The sequence below is a fragment of the Gallinula chloropus genome (genome assembly GCF_964237585.1).
Source record: "Gallinula chloropus genome assembly, chromosome: 4".
Lineage (NCBI taxonomy): Eukaryota > Metazoa > Chordata > Aves > Gruiformes > Rallidae > Gallinula > Gallinula chloropus.
Window position 1 is genome coordinate 57,028,293 of NC_140088.1, and position 17,210 is coordinate 57,045,502.

General features: G+C 54.9%; 1 protein-coding gene across 2 annotated transcripts; it reads left to right on the forward strand.

Annotated features, from left to right (window-relative positions):
* The first annotated feature begins 8,260 nt into the window (after nucleotides 1–8,260).
* On the forward strand, nucleotides 8,261–15,580 carry NOCT (nocturnin). Of its 2 annotated transcripts, none has more exons than XM_084264069.1 (3): nucleotides 8,261–8,480; nucleotides 12,624–12,893; nucleotides 13,426–15,580. In XM_084264069.1, exons 1-3 carry the CDS (start codon nucleotides 8,294–8,296, stop codon nucleotides 14,259–14,261), a joined length of 1,293 nt encoding a protein of 430 aa, XP_084120195.1. In that variant the 5' UTR covers nucleotides 8,261–8,293; the 3' UTR covers nucleotides 14,262–15,580. The 2 variants fall into 2 exon arrangements, with proteins under 2 accessions (XP_084120195.1, XP_084120196.1); XM_084264070.1 differs by lacking the exon at nucleotides 8,261–8,480 and adding an exon at nucleotides 12,494–12,508.
* Nucleotides 15,581–17,210: the final 1,630 nt, after the last annotated feature.

The window sequence follows — 17,210 nt, forward strand, 5'->3', positions numbered from 1 at the left end:
GGCAAAGCACCAAAATAAGCAGGATGAGGAGAAGTCAGAGGAGATTGATGTGTGGCAAGGAAGGGATTCAGCGCTTCCCTGCAGCTGGCCCTGCCAGGCACAGCGACGCTTTTCTGCTGCAGGGATCAGCCTCTGACAGTGCCTTTCTCTGTAAATTGTCTTCTGGACTCAGAGCTGCTGAAAGTCTATTACTGAGAGCCCACATCTATCCCCTAATATACCTGGGACATGGAGGTAAAATCAGAATTTCTTTCGAAGTCAGAAACAGGCATGTAACAGATTCAGAAAGCTCAGCCGCTCTCTGAGGGTTGCACCCAAACTCCAAGGCGTAGCAGCAGAGGGATGTCTACCTTTCTGCAGCTCGCAAAGCTGCCCTGGAAGAACAGCATCTTTTCACAATTAAATTGGTGTTTGATGCATTGCAAGCCATTGAGCCCAGAGGAATTTGCTTTGGAATATGTAAAAGATTTTTGCAGGATGCAAAAGTTACTGTAGGCACAGCCAAGGTGGCATTTGCCAGGACTTCAGCAGAGCAACCCCTTCAGCACGCAGCTGGCACAAGGAGACAGCCCAGGTGGCTGCTGGGGAGGCCACCAGCTACCCGGCCTTGCCTTCGTGCCTGGGGACTGGCAAAGCCTGGGGCAGCAGGGCCAGGGGCTGCTCAGCCACCTGCCACACAGTGCCCAGGGCAGCTGCAAAGAACGCACAAAGCCCAAAACCCCACCAGACACCCAGAACGGAGCCTCCAATTGGATATGTCCAGCAGCGCCAAGAGCTTCCCAGCCCAAATTCCAGGCTCCCCAACTCCCGCCAAGGCCGAGCAAAGCCTTTGTGCTGGGGAGACCCAGCAGGGTACTCAGCAGGGCAGAGGGCAAAGCACCCCCAGAGTTCCGCCGGAGACGTTACGAAAGCCATTGTGGGGGAACGCCAGTTCTGGGCCACTTGCACAAGCAGCGGGGCTGGTGACATGGGGCAGGGCTGGATGCCAGCCAGGGCTGGATGCCAGCCGGGCGGTGGGAGCTGCCTGCAGCCCAGCCTCCAGGGCAGCCCAACCACCACGCTGCGGCCAAGCACACCCCCAGGGAGGGGAAAAAGTCCAGCCCCAGGGCTGGCTGCCAGCTCCACTGCTCCAGCTCCTCTTCAGTTACAGATTTACTAGTTGGAAACTGATGACTGGCAAGTTTATTTTCTGAGATGCCAAGGTACCATGAAACCAGGGTAATAGAGCATGAAAACCAGAGGTTGTATATGTTTCCAATGATGAACATTAACATCATTTTACCTGAGGAGCACCGCACTCAGCCAAGGATCCCTGGCATCTCCACATCAAAGACAACAGTCCTCCATCAGTACCGGTCGCTTGGGTTCTCAAGAGGAGCCCAGACAGCAGCAGTCTAGTTTAATACATAAATATTCTGTGTGTGATTTGCAGAGCAACTTCTAAAATACAGTTACTGAGAAAGGAAAACTCTGGGACTCTAACTAATAACTGCTGAGATCAGGCAGGGTGTAAGTACTGTGCCCTGACCTCTGGAAAACAGCTGAGCCTGCTCCAAGGGGATTGGAAAAGGGATGTTGGTGCTCTCAAGGGCTTCACCAGCCAGGTGGTGAGATGGTTGGGTCCCCAGGTGGTCCCTGTTACAGTTCATCTCTCAAGCTCGAGCTTGGTAAGAAGCAACACAACCTCCACACAGGTGCCAAGATACTCGGTACCTGGGTTTGTTGCAGGCCACACCAGTCAGAGATGCTAAATCCAAGCAAATATTCTCCACCCCAGTCCACAGCAGCCCAGCACGTAAAGGCAGGAGCATGGGACATTCCTTCACCTCCCCTTAGCAATGCCAGGGCTGGGTTCTAGAGCAAAATAATTCAAAACTGTGCAAAAACAGAGTTGAAGTCCTCCAGCACAGCCCTTCTTGTTCTTCCTCTCTCCTCCCAGCTCAGGTTCATCAAGCTGGAATTTCGTCATCTGCATGGAGGTCATTTCCGTGGTGCCAGAATCAAATATGTCATTTTGCAACCTGCTGAAAGGGGAAGGAAGAGCGGGTCCCAGCTAGACCTCCCTGAGGGAGGGGAGTCCTCTACACAGCCTGTCCCAAAAAGCAGCCTCCTCTACACAGCCGCCTCTGACACACTGGAAGACACTAAACCAACCCAAGGTCACAAGCCGCCAGGAGAGATTGACTTGCGCCCTGAAGGGGAAAGAAAGAAAGAAGGAAGGAAAAATGATGTTCATGCCAAAAAGACTCTCCTCATCTTGGCAAAGACACCTTCACCCTGAAGCAGTCTGAGTCTTCTGCAGGTGGCAAAGAGCAGCACTTGCTGAGCACGGGCAGCCGAGAGGGCCCTGTCACCAGCTGCAGGGGACAGGTCTGACCCACAGCCCCACAACACCTGCACGCTGGGAAGTGCATCAGCACCTCCACCAACCCGGACTCTGGGAAAGCATCAGTCAGTGCCGTGCCCTTCACAGTGCTTGCTCTACCTGCCTTCCATTTGCCTTGTGCTCTCGGTAGAGGCAGGTGAACCACTCCTGCATCACGAAGGGCTCCGGGGCGTGCCAGCGGGTCAGGGGGACAGGGCAGCCCTGCCAGGGCCTGCAGAGCCTGGCCTTCCTAGAGTCCTCGAGAATCATGTCACCATCCAGTAGCTGTTCAGAAGCTACCACCGAAACGCTGACGGTCATGCTGGCGTCCTGAATGGGCAACGTGCCCTTTGCTGTCTCTCAGAAGATGGACAATGGGCTGAACAGAAATCTTGTCCTTCCCGTGCTACCTCCCTGTCCTCAGGCACAGCTGAGCACAGCAGCACAGGTGGCTGCGGCAGCTCTAAGGAGAGCCATTCACCCCCAATCTCCCCCTTGCACCTCACTAGCGTCCCCAAAGGGAAATCACAGCAGCTTGGCCCCAGCAGCTAGGTACCAGATCCTTGGGGCATAACGTAATCATTCCCCAACTCGTTAAGAGCAGATTCAGAGAGCGGCTGAGCAAGTCAAGCCAAAGGCTGGCTGCCACGTGGGGAGGTCGTGGAAGTTGTGATTCAACAGGCAGGCCTGACTTCTGGATCTGAAGTGCTCTGTTTGCTCATCCACACTGCAGCGCGTGTTTGGATCCGAGATGAAGTGACACACTGTTTATGTAATGAGAAGCCAGAAGTGTCACTGTCATTCCCGGTCTCCTCCTTAGCTGCGTGGAAGACTTTACCATCTGCTGCCCAGACTTACAGCTACCTAGATACTGGGTTAACGTGGCAAAGCTCCACTTTTGGAGACACTTTAGTCACCAAAGCACTTAAGACATCAGAGCTGAGAGTGTTGAAAAGCTCTCTCAGCTATCTCTGGCAGCGCTGCCTGTGTAAACATCCATCCTCTGCCCTGCTGCCACATCAGGTGAACCTCTTTAGGTTCACTGACCAATCCTCCATGTCTGCCACCACGTTCTGGCTCCCAGCTTCTTCCCAGGTGCCCAAAACCAAGATGAAGTACAGAGGGGAAAGCTGGCGGGCACTCCCAGTCCTGCGGCTTGGGGAGGGAGGACACCTGTCAGTCTGGCAATGGTGGGGAGGTGAAGGGCTCCTGGGGACACAGCAGGGAGAAGCAGTGTCCCAGGGATGTATTGCATCCCTGGGCTCTAAAGCATCCCTGGGAAGGCAGCCAGCAGCCACCCCCCAGGTGATGGTGTTGCTCACGGGAGAAATCAGAAGATGCTGGGATGAGTGCACCGTGCTTGCAGCCATCTGTGCCATGCAGAGGCAAACTGCTACCACCTTTTCCCTGTAATCTGATGTGATATTTTAGTGGTTACTGTTCTTTTCCCCCCAAGATCATAGTTTCCTTTCAGATCACACTTTTTTCAATTTGCAAATGCAGGCGGGGGGTACAAAACGCAGCACGGGTGCTTTCCTGACACAGGGACGGTCGGCTGGGAGGGGCTGCCTGGCCAAGGAGGTGGAAGGATTGTTATCCTCAGGTCGATATTCACCCCAAGGAGGTGGAGGTTGTGGGTAGCACTGTTTTTCCACATGGTGGAAAAACGTTCAGCATATGCGGATTTTTTACTATGTGCTGCCGGGCCTGGGATTTCCACAGCATCCTATGAACGGGCTGTCCACTAACCAGGATGTTTGAAACATCAGCACTTCCAGGGTAAGAACAGGTCAAAGAGTTAAGAAAGAAGCATTTCTCAATGTCTTGTGCTTACTGTTCCCACCTCATGGAAACATCAGCCAGATGTGCAGGGGTTAGCAGAGACCACTTTACAAAGAAGCTCCTCTTTTCTCTGACTTACATGTACCTAAAATTAAGTGCATCTTTTGTGTATTTCCAGAAGTATTCTATTTTCCGTGGAAGGCTATTTGGACTTTTGAATCACCCTGAGAGACGTCAAGCCAACACTGACTCATATTTTGGAACTAAATCACCATTCTTCCCGAGTCCTGGGGACAAAGTGGGGAAGCTTTGGAAAACAGCTTCGTGCATCATCAGTAACTTTTTGATTCCTTGAAAAACACCCTCTGTTATTGCCAGGCTGGCTCGTTCACACACACGGCTTAGAAAAGCCACCACACAAAAGAGCAGAGCAAAGCACATTGAGTACAGCGGGGAGCAGGAAAACTCTCCTTCCTCCTCCTCGCAGCTCACATGAAGAGGTGGTTTGGCCTAAACCCAGCTACTTGAGTCATCAGAGTAATAAACTGAATAATAAACATGTCATTCCTCCCGGTCAACAGTTACTTAACGACCGCTGAGGTCTCCAGGCAATGAGCAGGGAGGGAGGATGAGCAGCCAGCTCCAGGGGTAAAGGGTTTTCCATGGGGCGGGGGAAGCAGCATGAAGGGCCACCAGGCTAAGATGGACCCAAACATCAGCGATGGCCTGAGGGGAGCTGAGGACATGGAGCTCAGAGACGAGCCCAGCTGCCTCATCTGCTGAGCGGGACCACAAAGCCAGCAGCTGTCAGCCAGCAGCTTCCCTGTCACCAAGCCTGCCATCTGTCAGCAGTGCTGCAGCAGGTAATGCAGCCAAACCTCTTCTCTGTCCCTAAGGCCACTGCTGCTATGCCATTAGGCCGATTCTTTGCCAAGTCCTGCCAGAAACGGCAGAGCCATTAGGAGAGCCCCTGGATTACTCGGGTCACCAACCACTGTTCCCTTCCAGAAGTGTCTGGGCTTCTAGAAAGGGAGTGGGTGGAAGCTGGTTACAGGTCATCACACACAGCAGGCAGGGAAATAAGCGCTTAGTCATGACTTTGCCCGACTGATAAGCATTCCCAGACAAGCCCAGCCAGGCGCCAAGTCTAGTCAGTGAGGAGCCAGGGCTCACTGCTCCGCGCGGAGACAGAGCCGCTGTCCCCACCGTACGGATTTTAAGTGGAGAGGAGATGAAATCAGAGCTGAGGGATCTGCAAGGAGCGGCCACTGCGTGTGAAAGCAGAGAACTCCAGAAAGCTCCGGTCCTGCCCTCCCCAGCTGCCTCTACCCTGTGCCCCCAGCGCTGGCAGGTCTCCATTGAGGGCAGGCAGCTTCGTTTTACCCAAAACAAAACCAATGAAGTCAGCGGGATAATGTTGCAGTTTGGCATAGCTGGGTCCTGGCAGAGGAGCGGGGGCTGCTATGCTGTTAGGCTGGTTCTTTGACGAAGCCTGCCAGAAACAGCGGGGCCATTAGGCCAGCCCATCATTTCTCCTTCGTTACCTTCATTTAAAACCATTTAGTCTAAATTAGAGTACCAAACATTTTGCTGAGGGAGGGGTAGCCAAGCCTACCCACGGCCAGGTGGGGGTCTAAGCACCAAGCTCTGGAACCCTCCGCTGCAACCCCAGCAGGTCTATACAGGCTCCAGCTCGCTCTCCCTTTGTGATCAAGAAGTGGTGTAGAGAGGAACGTGGTCAGCAGCAGGCTTGCAGGGCTCCCGCCCCCCATGCTCAGATAACTGAGAAGGGAATGAGGAACAGAGACAGGTAAGATTGGAGTTGGGAAGAACAGATCAGCACAAACCCCCAGGGATGAAATCAGGGTGGCTCGTAACTGAAATCAGCCAGAGTCAAGAGGGTTCAAAGCACCAAAATGGTACAAGGCACCAAAATCAGCTCTAGGAATTAGAGGGAGGACGTGGAAAAGTCTATGGGAAAGCAAAGCGATTTGAGGATGGGCAGAGTGCAAGCTAGCAGATACCCCCATCATCCCAGAAAGCTCTAGAAGTCCCCCCCAAGCCACCCCTGAACCCTTAGCAAGCACCTTCCAAAAGCCAGGCAAGAAGAGCGGTTCTAGGTGATGGAGAAAAGACAAATGATACACCTGCCTTCAAAAGGGGAGGAAAGGGTTACTACGGGGACCCTTGCACTACAAAACCTGACATGAGGAAAATTCTAGCAAATACAAAGGTCTGTGACTGGAATGAAGAGTAGCACGGCCTGGCCGCCGAAAAGATGGGGGCAAATTCATGGGGGGCTGTGCGGGAGGCAGCGAGGAAGCGCAGCACCTCGCTTCTGGGTTGGGGCAGGCAAGGAGAGGCTCAAGGAGGAAGCAGTGAGAGTTTTAGAAGAGGTGATCCCAAGGTATTAAGTTACTTTTTTCTGGGGGAAGTAAAAGAAAGACCAAGGGGCCTGTGAGGGCCTTCAAGTAGATTAAAAGGCTGCTTGAACAAGGGTAGTGATCAAACACTCTTTGTGGCTCCCAGAGCCAAGGCTGGATGCCATCCCCTTCAGCGCTGGGGAAACCAGGGCAGGCTGTCACGCTGAGGAGTGAGAAGTGCATGTCTTGTCCTGGGCAGCCAGAGCTCTCATCACATCAGAGCACCAACCCTCTGCAAAAGAGGATTCCCATCTGATGACACCTGGCATTTGCTTCCAGCCCTGGCAGGCCAGTCGCATGCCCAGAAACGTGAAAACTCCCTTTCCCACGTGCCCCGAGCATGCCCGCACGCCCGCCCAGCACCAAAAGCAGACGGAGTTTTCTGGAAGCTCTGTGGGGGTGTGAAATCCCCTTCGCTGGCAGCCGGGATTGAAGCTGAACACATCCTGACAGCACCAGGGAAAAGGGCACAGCTGAGATCCTCTCCAAAGTGTGTTTTCTCGGCTCCTCTGCCTCACCTCCGCAGGCTGCAGCCGCCCAGAGCCGGGCAGGCAGCGGGCTGGGAAACAGCACGCCAGCACCCAGACACCAGAACCAGGGAGCAGCTGTTGGGTCCTGGGAAGCAGAGGGAAGGTCTGAGGAGAGCGGGGACGAGCGCAGACCCGGGTCTCACGCTGTGTCACCTGCCCGGCCTGGCTCCCGCAGCAGCATGGCTGCTGTGCCGCTACACCCCATGAGTGACCTCAGCCTTCTGTCACACACACAAAACACATGGCGCTTCGGGAAGGCTTGCCTTTTCCCAAGGAGAGCACATGCACTCGGCTTGTTCTGAGCACCCTGAATTTAGGGTGAGGAGCACTGCGTCCCTCTGCCCTCACGCACGGCCCAGGGCCCCTCGGCAGGCGCAGGAGGATGCCAGGAGCAGGCACCCAGCTAGAGCATCCCCAGGCCCCCGCTTTGGTTCCAGACCCACCCCCCCCTCCCCCCCCCCGTTACAAGGCATCTCTCCATCACCCCGCGCCTCACAGGCTCCCACACGGGATGCCCCGCGTGGGACAGCCACGCTGGGGGAGCACCGGCGTGGAGAGAGGGGTGCGTGGGGTCCGCACCGAGGGCGAGGCGGGTCGGCGCCGCTCCCGTATGACGCAACACCACGCGTCCTCGCTCTCGCCTTATAAGGCATCGCGCGGGAGTCCCACGCGTGGGGATCCCCCACTCCCGGCCCCGAGGGTCACAGCCACGGCTCCAACAGCTCGGGCGGCCCCGGCGGGGAAAGAGGGGGGAGGGGCGGAGGAGGAGGTCACAGTGCCACTGACCCCCACGCTATGACGTCCGTGGGAACAGAACGCTCCCCTCTCTGACGTCACCAGCGGAAAAACTCCGCCGGGCGATACCACTCCACGGCGGCGGGGGGGAGGGGGGGGTGTAGGAGCGGGGCAGGAATGCGCGGTCGCGGGGAACAGCGCAGCCCGGCAGCGGAAAGCGCGGAGCGGCCGCGGGAAACGCCGCTCCGCTGGTCCCCGTGGGCGGGCTCCGGGCGGGCAGTGACTCCCGCGACGCGCCCGTGTGTGCATCTCCCCCCCGCCGGGTGACGGTGGTAGGTGCCGGATGTACCGGCCGCGCGGGGCGCCGCCGCCTCTATAAGCGCCGCCGTGGGGCGGGCGCGGGAGCCGCTGCTTGGTGCGCCTGGTCCCGTCCCGATCCGCGCCGCCCCGCCGGGAGCATGTACCAGAGCCCCGCACGCTGCCTCTGCTCGGCGCTGCCCGCCCTCTGCTGCGCCCCCGCCGCGGTCTCCGTCCTGCCGCCGCGGCCTCGCGCCCCGCCGCCGCCCCTCGGCCCCGCCGCCCCGCGGGCAGCAGCAGCAGCGAGAGCGGGCGGCCCGCCCGCACCGGGGCCGTCGCCCCGCACAGGTGGGTACCGGGGGGTAGGGGAGAAGGGGTGTGAGGGGCGGCCGGGCTTAGGGGAACCGCGCCGAGGCGGCGGGCGGGGTTAGGGCCGGGGGAGCTCCGGGAGCGCTCGCCCCGTAACCGGGCGGCCGGTTCCTGCTCCCCCGCAAACCGCCTTTCCGTGACCCCAAAACCGAAGCGGCCTCAGAAGCGGAGGCAGCGACCGCGGCTTTCCCGCTCTCAGCGTGAGCCGGCGGCATCCGGGCGCGGAGGGGCAGGAGGTGCCGGGCTGTGCCCCATGGCGGGGCGGGGGGGCCGGGAGCGCTGTCTGGGTGGGCTCGTCCTGCGACCCGGGGCCGGCTGGATGCTCGGGAACGGCGCTCCCGCTGCCCGAGGGGCTCAGCGCCTCTGTCCCGCTGTCACAGCGGAGCTGAGCCGTTCCCTTCCTCGCCGCGTGGGCGGTACCTGGCTCAGGGAAAGCCCGGCTCGCCCGGGGGCAGGCGGGGCGGTGATGCGAAGCCGCCGGCCTCCCGCCTGCCCGCACCGTTAGGTGTCAGTGGCTGCGCCCCGTCCCTCGGTCCCGAAATGAGACTTGGAAAGGCCCCGCGTGCCCTTGGGAAGACAGCACCCTGGCACGCACCGCGCTGCCAGCCCGGGGGCGAGGCGCAGAGCGGGGTGGGGACACGCCTGCCAGGCCTCTACCCCTCGGGTTCAGCCTTAAGCCGCCTCTATTGGTGAGCAGCTCACGTCCCATCCTGGTTGAAAGCATGGAGATGCCCCTGCTGAAAGTGGGGCAGTGGCCACCTCTGCTCCAGGCTGCTGCTGGTGGGAGAGGGGTACGTCTGACACCCTGGATGCAACATCTGAGGCTGCATTGCATCCCCTGGTGTGTGGGAGATCTGCTTTTCCCTGCTGTCTCAGCTGGCGTGGGGATGAAGCGTGTTCATTCCTTGTTGGTGCCAGTAGTCTACAAGCCAGGCAGTGTGCTGCTGCTTTTCCTGCTGGAAGCCAGGATGCCAAACAGCAGGACTGAAGCTTCACATGGGTACCAGGACAAGGAGCATAAGTGCCTGTGAGCTGGCAGAGTGCTGCTTGTGGTTAGAGCACCCGTGAGAAGGGCTTCCAGAGCTTGTGCCAAGCACTGATGCTGTGTATTGCTCGGGGCAGTGGGAGTTGAGGCTCCCTCCTCACCCTGGTGTTGCCTGCAGACTATGCGACAACTCCCTTGGCGTGATGAGCTCTCTGAATCCCTCTTATGAGCATCCCAACTGGCCCAGGTACCAAAATTTGACTCTGAGCAGCAGCACCCAGAGAAACCATTCGGCTTTGAATGAGGGTGTCCAGGGCTGCCATCCCATCACTGGCTCGGACAAGGCTGTACATGTAGTATGACACTCTGTAGCACAGGATTTGTCACGTGGGGGTGGAGTCTGCCAAGTTTCTCCTAGAACTGGGCTTGCAGGAAGGGTATCTCTGGCTGTGGGAGCTGATGCAACCGTAGACCAGGCTGCATGCATGTTGGAGCTGTTCACCCAGCAGCCACATCCCTGCGGTGAGCAAGGTGGGGACTCTTTGCCAGAAGATGTGCTGGGAGGCAGGAGATGAAGGGAAACTAGAACACTGTTTGCTTTACCCAAAAGCTGAGTGCCCTGGCTCTGACACTCTTCTGCAGCTCTTGTCTTTTCAAATGAAGTCCCTAAAATGAAGTCTGTGACTCCTTGTTGCCTGAGATCTTAAGAAGTTCAGCTAGTCTGTGCTACTGCTGGATGACACAAGAAACCTTGAACTTTCCAACCTGTTCTTCTGAAGGTTAATGAACAGTTTAAATTCTTCCCCTGTCCTTAATGTGCTGAGGCACTACCCTTGCTGGGAGGAAGTGTTTTGTATTTTAAGTACCTTGAAGAGTAATCCCTGAACTGGTGTTCCCTGTTGCAATGTTGCACTGAGAGAATCATGTCCATGTTCACCATCCACTGCAAAGTGCAAGCTCTGGAGTCTGCTGGTCCCTCTGCACACACCAGCACCATGGTGTTCCAACTTCAGGGTTGGAAAGGATCTCCAAGATTTATTCCAACTGTTTCCCTACTACCTGTATTACTAACTAAACCAGGTCCCTAAGTGCCTCATCCAATCTCTCCTTGAACACCCTGAGGGATGGTGACTCCATCACCTCCCTGGGCAACCTGTTCCAATGCCCAACCACTCTTTCTGAGGAGAAATTTCTCCTAATTTCTAACCTGAACCTCCCCTGGTACAACTTGCAGCCATTCCCTCTTGTCCTATCGCTAGCTATCTGTGAGAAGAGGCTGACCCCCGGCTCACCACAACCTCCTTTCTTCTGCCTCCGCTGAATGCGGCTTCTTGACAACAACTGTAAACTTGTGGAGAGCGAAAGGCTTCAGATATTGTTCCCCTAGGAAGGCACTTGTGTGGACAGCCCAAGCTCCTGTCTCTGAGAAACTTGTGGTACTGTAACTGAAGGGCTTGAGGTGGGGAGAGATGTCCTGTGTCCTGTTTAAATTCCAAGCTTACATGTACCACCTAAGAACTGTCCAGAGACACTCTTCCACTGGCTTACACATATGAAACATATGTAAAAGTGTGTTTCTGTGTCCATTTTCCTAAAGGTGAGGACATGTGGCTCCTGCTGTCTTCTTTTCCTTTTACTCCTCCTAAGTATGCTTACTGAACAGCTGGGGCTTCTGCCTTCTCCCCGAACCCGCTCCATCACTAGCTCTTGCAGCTGCTATTCAGACTAGCAAATGGCTGAACTTGCCAGGGTGTGGGGCAACACCCCAAATCTGCCCTGAGATGACGTCTCTCCCGTTTTTATGTAACTCTGAGGTACAAAGTTACCTCAGAGCTGCTGTGGGTCAACAGCGACGCAACGCTGAAGTGCTTTTGCTCAAGATTACCTTTGCAAAACGCTGTCAGGGTAAATAAGCTAAGGCAACAGTGAAGCTGTCAGTGCTGCTCCAGCTGTGGTGCAAGCGCTGCCCTTCCTGCCTGTGCTGGAAGGGAAACCAGCTGACCGAGTGTAGAAGAGCGCAGCCTCCTCTCTCCTGCTCCCAGTGCATCCCGGCACCTCGGAGCAAAACCCTCCCCTCAAAGAGAAGTTGGGAGAGATCTTGGGGCATGTGGGGCCATGCCAAAGGGCTCGCTGTGGAGAGGTGTAGGAATATTACAAGCTCTGTGCAAACTCCTCTGCAGAGACCCTGAAGCCCGATGCTCAGCGTGTGCAGTCCCTTGGGGTGTTTATGGCTGCACTGTTGTGCACCACGCTCTTGGGATGACTTTTTATGGCACAGTGCTCGTGAGGGCTGCTCTCGGAAAGGATGGATCTGCAGAGGGCTGCGGCCATCCCTTCTACATAAGCCAGAGGGCAAAACAGAGTGGGGGGCACGCACACCCCCTCACAGCAGCAGTGACTTGATGTGGGACCTCCCTGCAGGTGGCAGGGCCATGCAGGGTTACCTGCTTGCAGGCATTTCTGGGGAGAGCTGGGGGACAGCTGCTTGCTTAAGGTGGCCAAAGGAGCTGGGGGCTGCTGGAGGCTCCTGAGCTAGGGCAAAGTGTGAAAGAGCAAGGAGCTGAAGGGAGGAAGGAGGGTGAGGTGAATGAGCATAGGGGCACGAAGGGGGAAGCGGGAAAGACCTCCTTCTCCGCTCCCCACCCTTGGGCTAAGCCAGCAGAAGCGCCTGGCTGCTCTGGGCACATAATTGCTGCTTTCAGAGCAAGTGAAGCACTGATCAGAGGTTCCTATTAAATATTAACCCAGGGAATGAATGTGTCACCCTGCTTGGTGCTTTGCAGGCAGGAGACCACAGCCCAGCAGCATCCCAGAGAGGCACCAGGGGCTAGGCTAGGCCATCTCCGTTAAGACAAGAAATTAGGAATGGAGTGTGTTTGCTTACCTATTGTGAGAATGAAAAAAATACTCTCCTGTTTCTGCAACACGTGCAGGAGTTGAGCTGCTGCTGTGGATGAAAACCTCCTTCCTTCCCTTGGAAGACACCTGCACGATACCTTAGATCTGACCATGTGGTGCAGAGGTTGGCAGCCCCGGGGAATAAGCAAAACTGTGGACAGGACTGCCCCTGTCTGTGCATCTGTATCTCCTGCACAAGCCCCAGACTGCACTCTAACAAGGGTTCTTTTACTTTCCAGTGTGTTCCATGGGAAACAGCACCAGCCGGCTGTACAGCGCGCTCGCCAAGACAGTGAGCAGCAGTGCCGTGTCCCAGCACCAGAACTGCCTGGAGCAGGCAGACGTGGCACAGCTGGATCCTATAGACCCCAAGGATTTGCTGGAAGAATGTCAGATGGTTCTGCAGAAACGGCCACCCCGGTTTCAGAGGGACTTTGTGGACCTGAAAAAAAATGCTGCCAGTAACCACCGCCCCATTCGGGTCATGCAGTGGAACATCCTTGCCCAAGGTAAGAGCTGCCTCTGAGCTCAAGCTGTGACCTTGAGATCAAATGCAGCAAGGGAAACCTTTCCATGCAGATGTGTGTACAAGGTTCGGTGTGCCTGGGGCAGGTGGAGCAAAGGGAGGGGTGAATTACATGAGGCATAACTGTGGGGGGGGGAAGCTTTTCAGCACCTGAAGTAGTGGCTTGCTTTCCATTCTATAGGAAAGGAAAAAAGGTCTCCCCTTGCAACTGTGAGGGCTCTGAACGCCCATCTCATGCCCATCAGTGAGCTTCACGCACTTAAAGTCAGCGGCTGCTCCTGAAAATCCCACCGCCTGCATGTGTAGAGTGATGTACACGCCTTCCAGAGAGGAAAGCAAAGCGTTGCCACAGCCTCGTGCCACTTCCTCTCACAATCTCTTGCGCTGTGACCCCGCTGCTCTCGTGCGGGGCTGCAAGTGCCCACTGGCTGCTGCAAGGTGGCAGCTGGCTCCTGGAGGAAGGCAGCCTGCCTTAGCCATCAGTAACATTTTCTCCCCCTCTCTGCCAATTTCAGCTCTCGGAGAAGGCAAAGACAACTTTGTTCAGTGCCCCATGGAGGCGCTGAAGTGGGAAGAGAGGAAGTGCCTCATCCTGGAGGAGATCCTCGCGTACAAGCCTGACATCTTGTGCCTGCAAGAAGTCGACCACTACTTTGACACCTTCGAGCCACTCCTCAGCCGACTCGGGTACCAGTGTACTTTCTTCCCCAAGCCGTGGTCCCCGTGCCTAGACGTGGAGCAGAACAACGGGCCGGATGGCTGCGCCTTGTTCTTCCTCAAAGACCGCTTCGAGCTCATCAACAGCGCGAACATCCGGCTAACTGCCATGAAGCTGAAGACCAACCAGGTGGCCATAGCTCAGACACTGAAGTGCAACGAAACTGGAAGACTGTTCTGCATTGCTGTCACTCACCTCAAAGCCCGCACTGGCTGGGAGAGGTTTCGGTCTGCGCAAGGCTGCGATCTTCTCCAGAACCTGAAGAGCATTACCCAAGGTGCGAAGATCCCTCTCATCATCTGCGGAGACTTCAACGCAGAGCCAACCGAGGAGGTCTACAGGGAGTTCTCCAACTCCAGCCTCAACTTAAACAGTGCGTACAAGCTGCTGAGCCCCGACGGGCAGTCAGAGCCCCCATACACCACCTGGAAGATCCGGCCCTCGGGAGAGTGCCGGCACACGCTGGATTATATCTGGTATTCCCAGCATGCCTTGAATGTGAACTCAGCCCTGGGCTTGCTGACTGAAGAGCAAATCGGGCCCAACAGGCTGCCGTCGTTCCATTACCCCTCTGATCACTTGTCACTGGTGTGTGACTTCAGTTTTAACCAGGACCCTGATAGGCTGCTGTAAGGTGTTGGAACACCACCTGGCATCGCAGTGTCTTAACCCACAACTGTTGTGTTTCAGAAAGAACTCTGGAAGCTGTCAAAGGACTAAGTTCTGTTGACTAGGCATTATTTCGGGCACTTGTTTGGAGTTACGCTTGCTGTTCAGCGCTTGTTAATCTGGAACCTCCCAGGGAGGACAAAAGCAGTTGGTGTTGTCCTCCTCATGGTGTTCTTGCCACATTGGGCTTTGAAAACTGGAAGGCAAATGAGCTTTATCCTTTCACTAACCCCTCTGTTTAAGGATTTAATCCTCTAATGAATGTGGATGCCTTAGGATTTAAATCAAAACACCTGTATTTGTATAACAACTTGCCCTGACAGCATGCTGATTTTATTTATTTCATGTTAAACTTGTCCAAGTACCAAAGGGAAGGAGGCTCAACCACCCAGGGAGATGCTCTCAGATCTGTGTTGCAATACGATCAAAGCTTAGTGCAGTTTAGATAGGAACAAATCTAAGATCACGCAAGCCTGGTCGTCTTGTTTTTACGTGACTCGAGACGAGGGTGTCATTAGAAATGAATGGGTAACACAGCAGTGTGAGGAAGGCCCCCCCAGCCCCAGGAAGAAGAGCAGGTGTGGAAACAGAGGCTACTGCTCTCCATTGTGCATTAACACCCTCACTTCTCCAGATGGCTGTGCACGTGTCTGTTACACACCTACGGCCCGTAGGTATGCATACACAGTGACTGTTACCTTTGTCTCTTCTGTGCTTCCCTCACGAGGACACCCCGAACCAGGGAGTGTTTTCTTCCCTTGCTTCAGTTACTACTTTTCTAAATGGTTTGAATTTGTAGTCTTGTCGATCTTGCCGTTTCAGTAAAGAGACGATCTTCACATTTAAAGACTTTCCTTTATTTATCTTCAGAATCTAAAGCTACACTGGAACCTGATAGGAAAATAAAATTTATTTATTGAGAGAAGTTGGCGATCCTGCATCTGACTTGAAATCACACAGCAGCAGTGTTGGGGAGCCTCTGTCCATGGCCCAGGGGAATGCTGGCTAAGCACCTAGGCTACAACAGAGCTGTGTTAGCGTAGTAACTCTTGTGTGTGGAGTGAGTGGTGCTCGTTGGTATGATGTAGGTATTGCATATATGGATTGTAAACACACTGCTGTGCCGGAAAATGTGGTAGGGAATGGAGAGGGAAAAGAGATGAAGCAACAGCTGGCATTGGGCTGACAGCTGGGAAAGATGAGTACAGTACTTCTGTGTAGAGTAAGGCCCATAGTAACTCTTAAATGTTCCAGGTGTTTCTTAATAAAAGTTTTGGAGAGAAAAGGAAAAAAAAAGCAATGTCTCTGCTGCCATCTTTTTCATTTCCCTATCATAAGCAGGCATTTCAAGCCAGGGGTGATGCTTCTCATTCCGGACCCCAACTTCACAGCCCTGCTCTTAAAAGTTGGCAAGGCTGCTTTGCCTTCATAGAAGATGCTCTCTCTCAGACTTGTCAAGCCCGAATTCCACAGCAAACCCCCAGGGAAGGGGGTCGCCTTTAGCAATGTTAAGATGCTCTCTCCCCTAGCTAAAAGGCAATGCCCAGACTCTGTACTACTGTAACTGCTGCTCTTCATCACAGTTGTGTGGGGCTGCAAACCTGGGTGGTGCTGCAAAGCAGGGCACAAGGACAGTCCCTGCATGCCCTCAGCACACGAGCAGGGCTGGCTCCTCCCAACAGGCATCTCCCTCTGTCATTTCTTTTAAAGGATCATTTGAGGTGCAGGAAAAACCACAGGCACGTGTGCTACACAGCCCAGAAGTTGCTGGTAAGTACAATGCAGAGTCTGGCAGATGGAAGTCCTGCATTCCCACGCAAACACACTCCCTTTCAGGAGGATGAGTGAAGCACTGTGTTGCGCAGCTGTAATGCACACTGCACCTCTTCCCGACCCTCTTTGGATGAGGGTGATGATCTGCACCCCTAAATGGCCAGGGGTGCAGGACTCCACGGGCAAGTATGGATTTTAAATCCCCCAAACAGCATTTTACAACCACGGAACCTGACTTCATTGGTGATTACTCTTACCTAGCTGATGTTGACATATTGACTACAACTAGCCAGGGTCCCTACAGCTGAAATTACAGGAAAGTAATTCCTTGTGTCCCTGGCTCCTGTGGGGGGAGATCCTGGGCTGGAGGTGAGGTGTCCCTAATGCCCCACAGAAAGGCAGAGCTTTGAGCACCCCTGCCATAGGAGTTTTCATATCGGCTAGACTGAGATGGCTTCCTTCCCGAGGCGGGGGCGAGGTGCAGTGCTGTTCCTTTAGAGCTGTCTTCTCTTAGGATCTTCCCTAAATCCTCTTTGCAAGAAGATGACATAATACGATTGCCCATTAATGGAGTTATCTAGTCATCGGTAGCTAAAGGCTTCTAAAAGCAACAGCACAATGTAGACCTGTAAGATGATGCCTTCAGAAAGTCAAGTCCTTGCTCATCTACCACAAAAAGTAACAGCAGAAGCTGTGGAGTTTCTATTCAGCCTCTTCTGGAGGTTTCTAGAAGAAACTACACTTGCAGTACAAAGTCCTGACTTGAGAGCAAGGATAATACTGTACCAAGAGCTGTATGTAAAACAAAGCAAGCCCCAAAAACCCACTGCCAAAACAAACAACTCACCACCACCCCTCCCCAATAAAAAGTCCTTAATTTCCATTTTACTTCTGCATAAGCAGCATTGCTTTCCTAAGGCCAGCCAAGGCTGTCCATCAACATGGTACCGTCTCACTGCTGCCAGGGCACGGAGCTGCAGCAGCAATTATGGTAGGGTTTGTTTCCCAGCGGGAGCTACAGCCCCCCTACCATCGCTCTCACAGCGTGATGACATTTGGTTATCCAGACAACCCTTGCACTGCTGTCCTTTGCTTTCCACCCTAACTGTCCTACAGAAGAACCCAGACTGCAGGGAAACA

Bases quoted from the DNA above. Each gene is read 5' to 3' on its own strand.
- NOCT (XM_084264069.1), top strand. From the start codon at position 8,294: ATGTACCAGAGCCCCGCACGCTGCCTCTGCTCGGCGCTGCCCGCCCTC. The intron at 8,481-12,623 runs GTGGGTACCGGG...TTTACTTTCCAG, and splicing joins GGGGCCGTCGCCCCGCACAG to TGTGTTCCATGGGAAACAGC. The intron at 12,894-13,425 runs GTAAGAGCTGCC...TGCCAATTTCAG, and splicing joins GTGGAACATCCTTGCCCAAG to CTCTCGGAGAAGGCAAAGAC.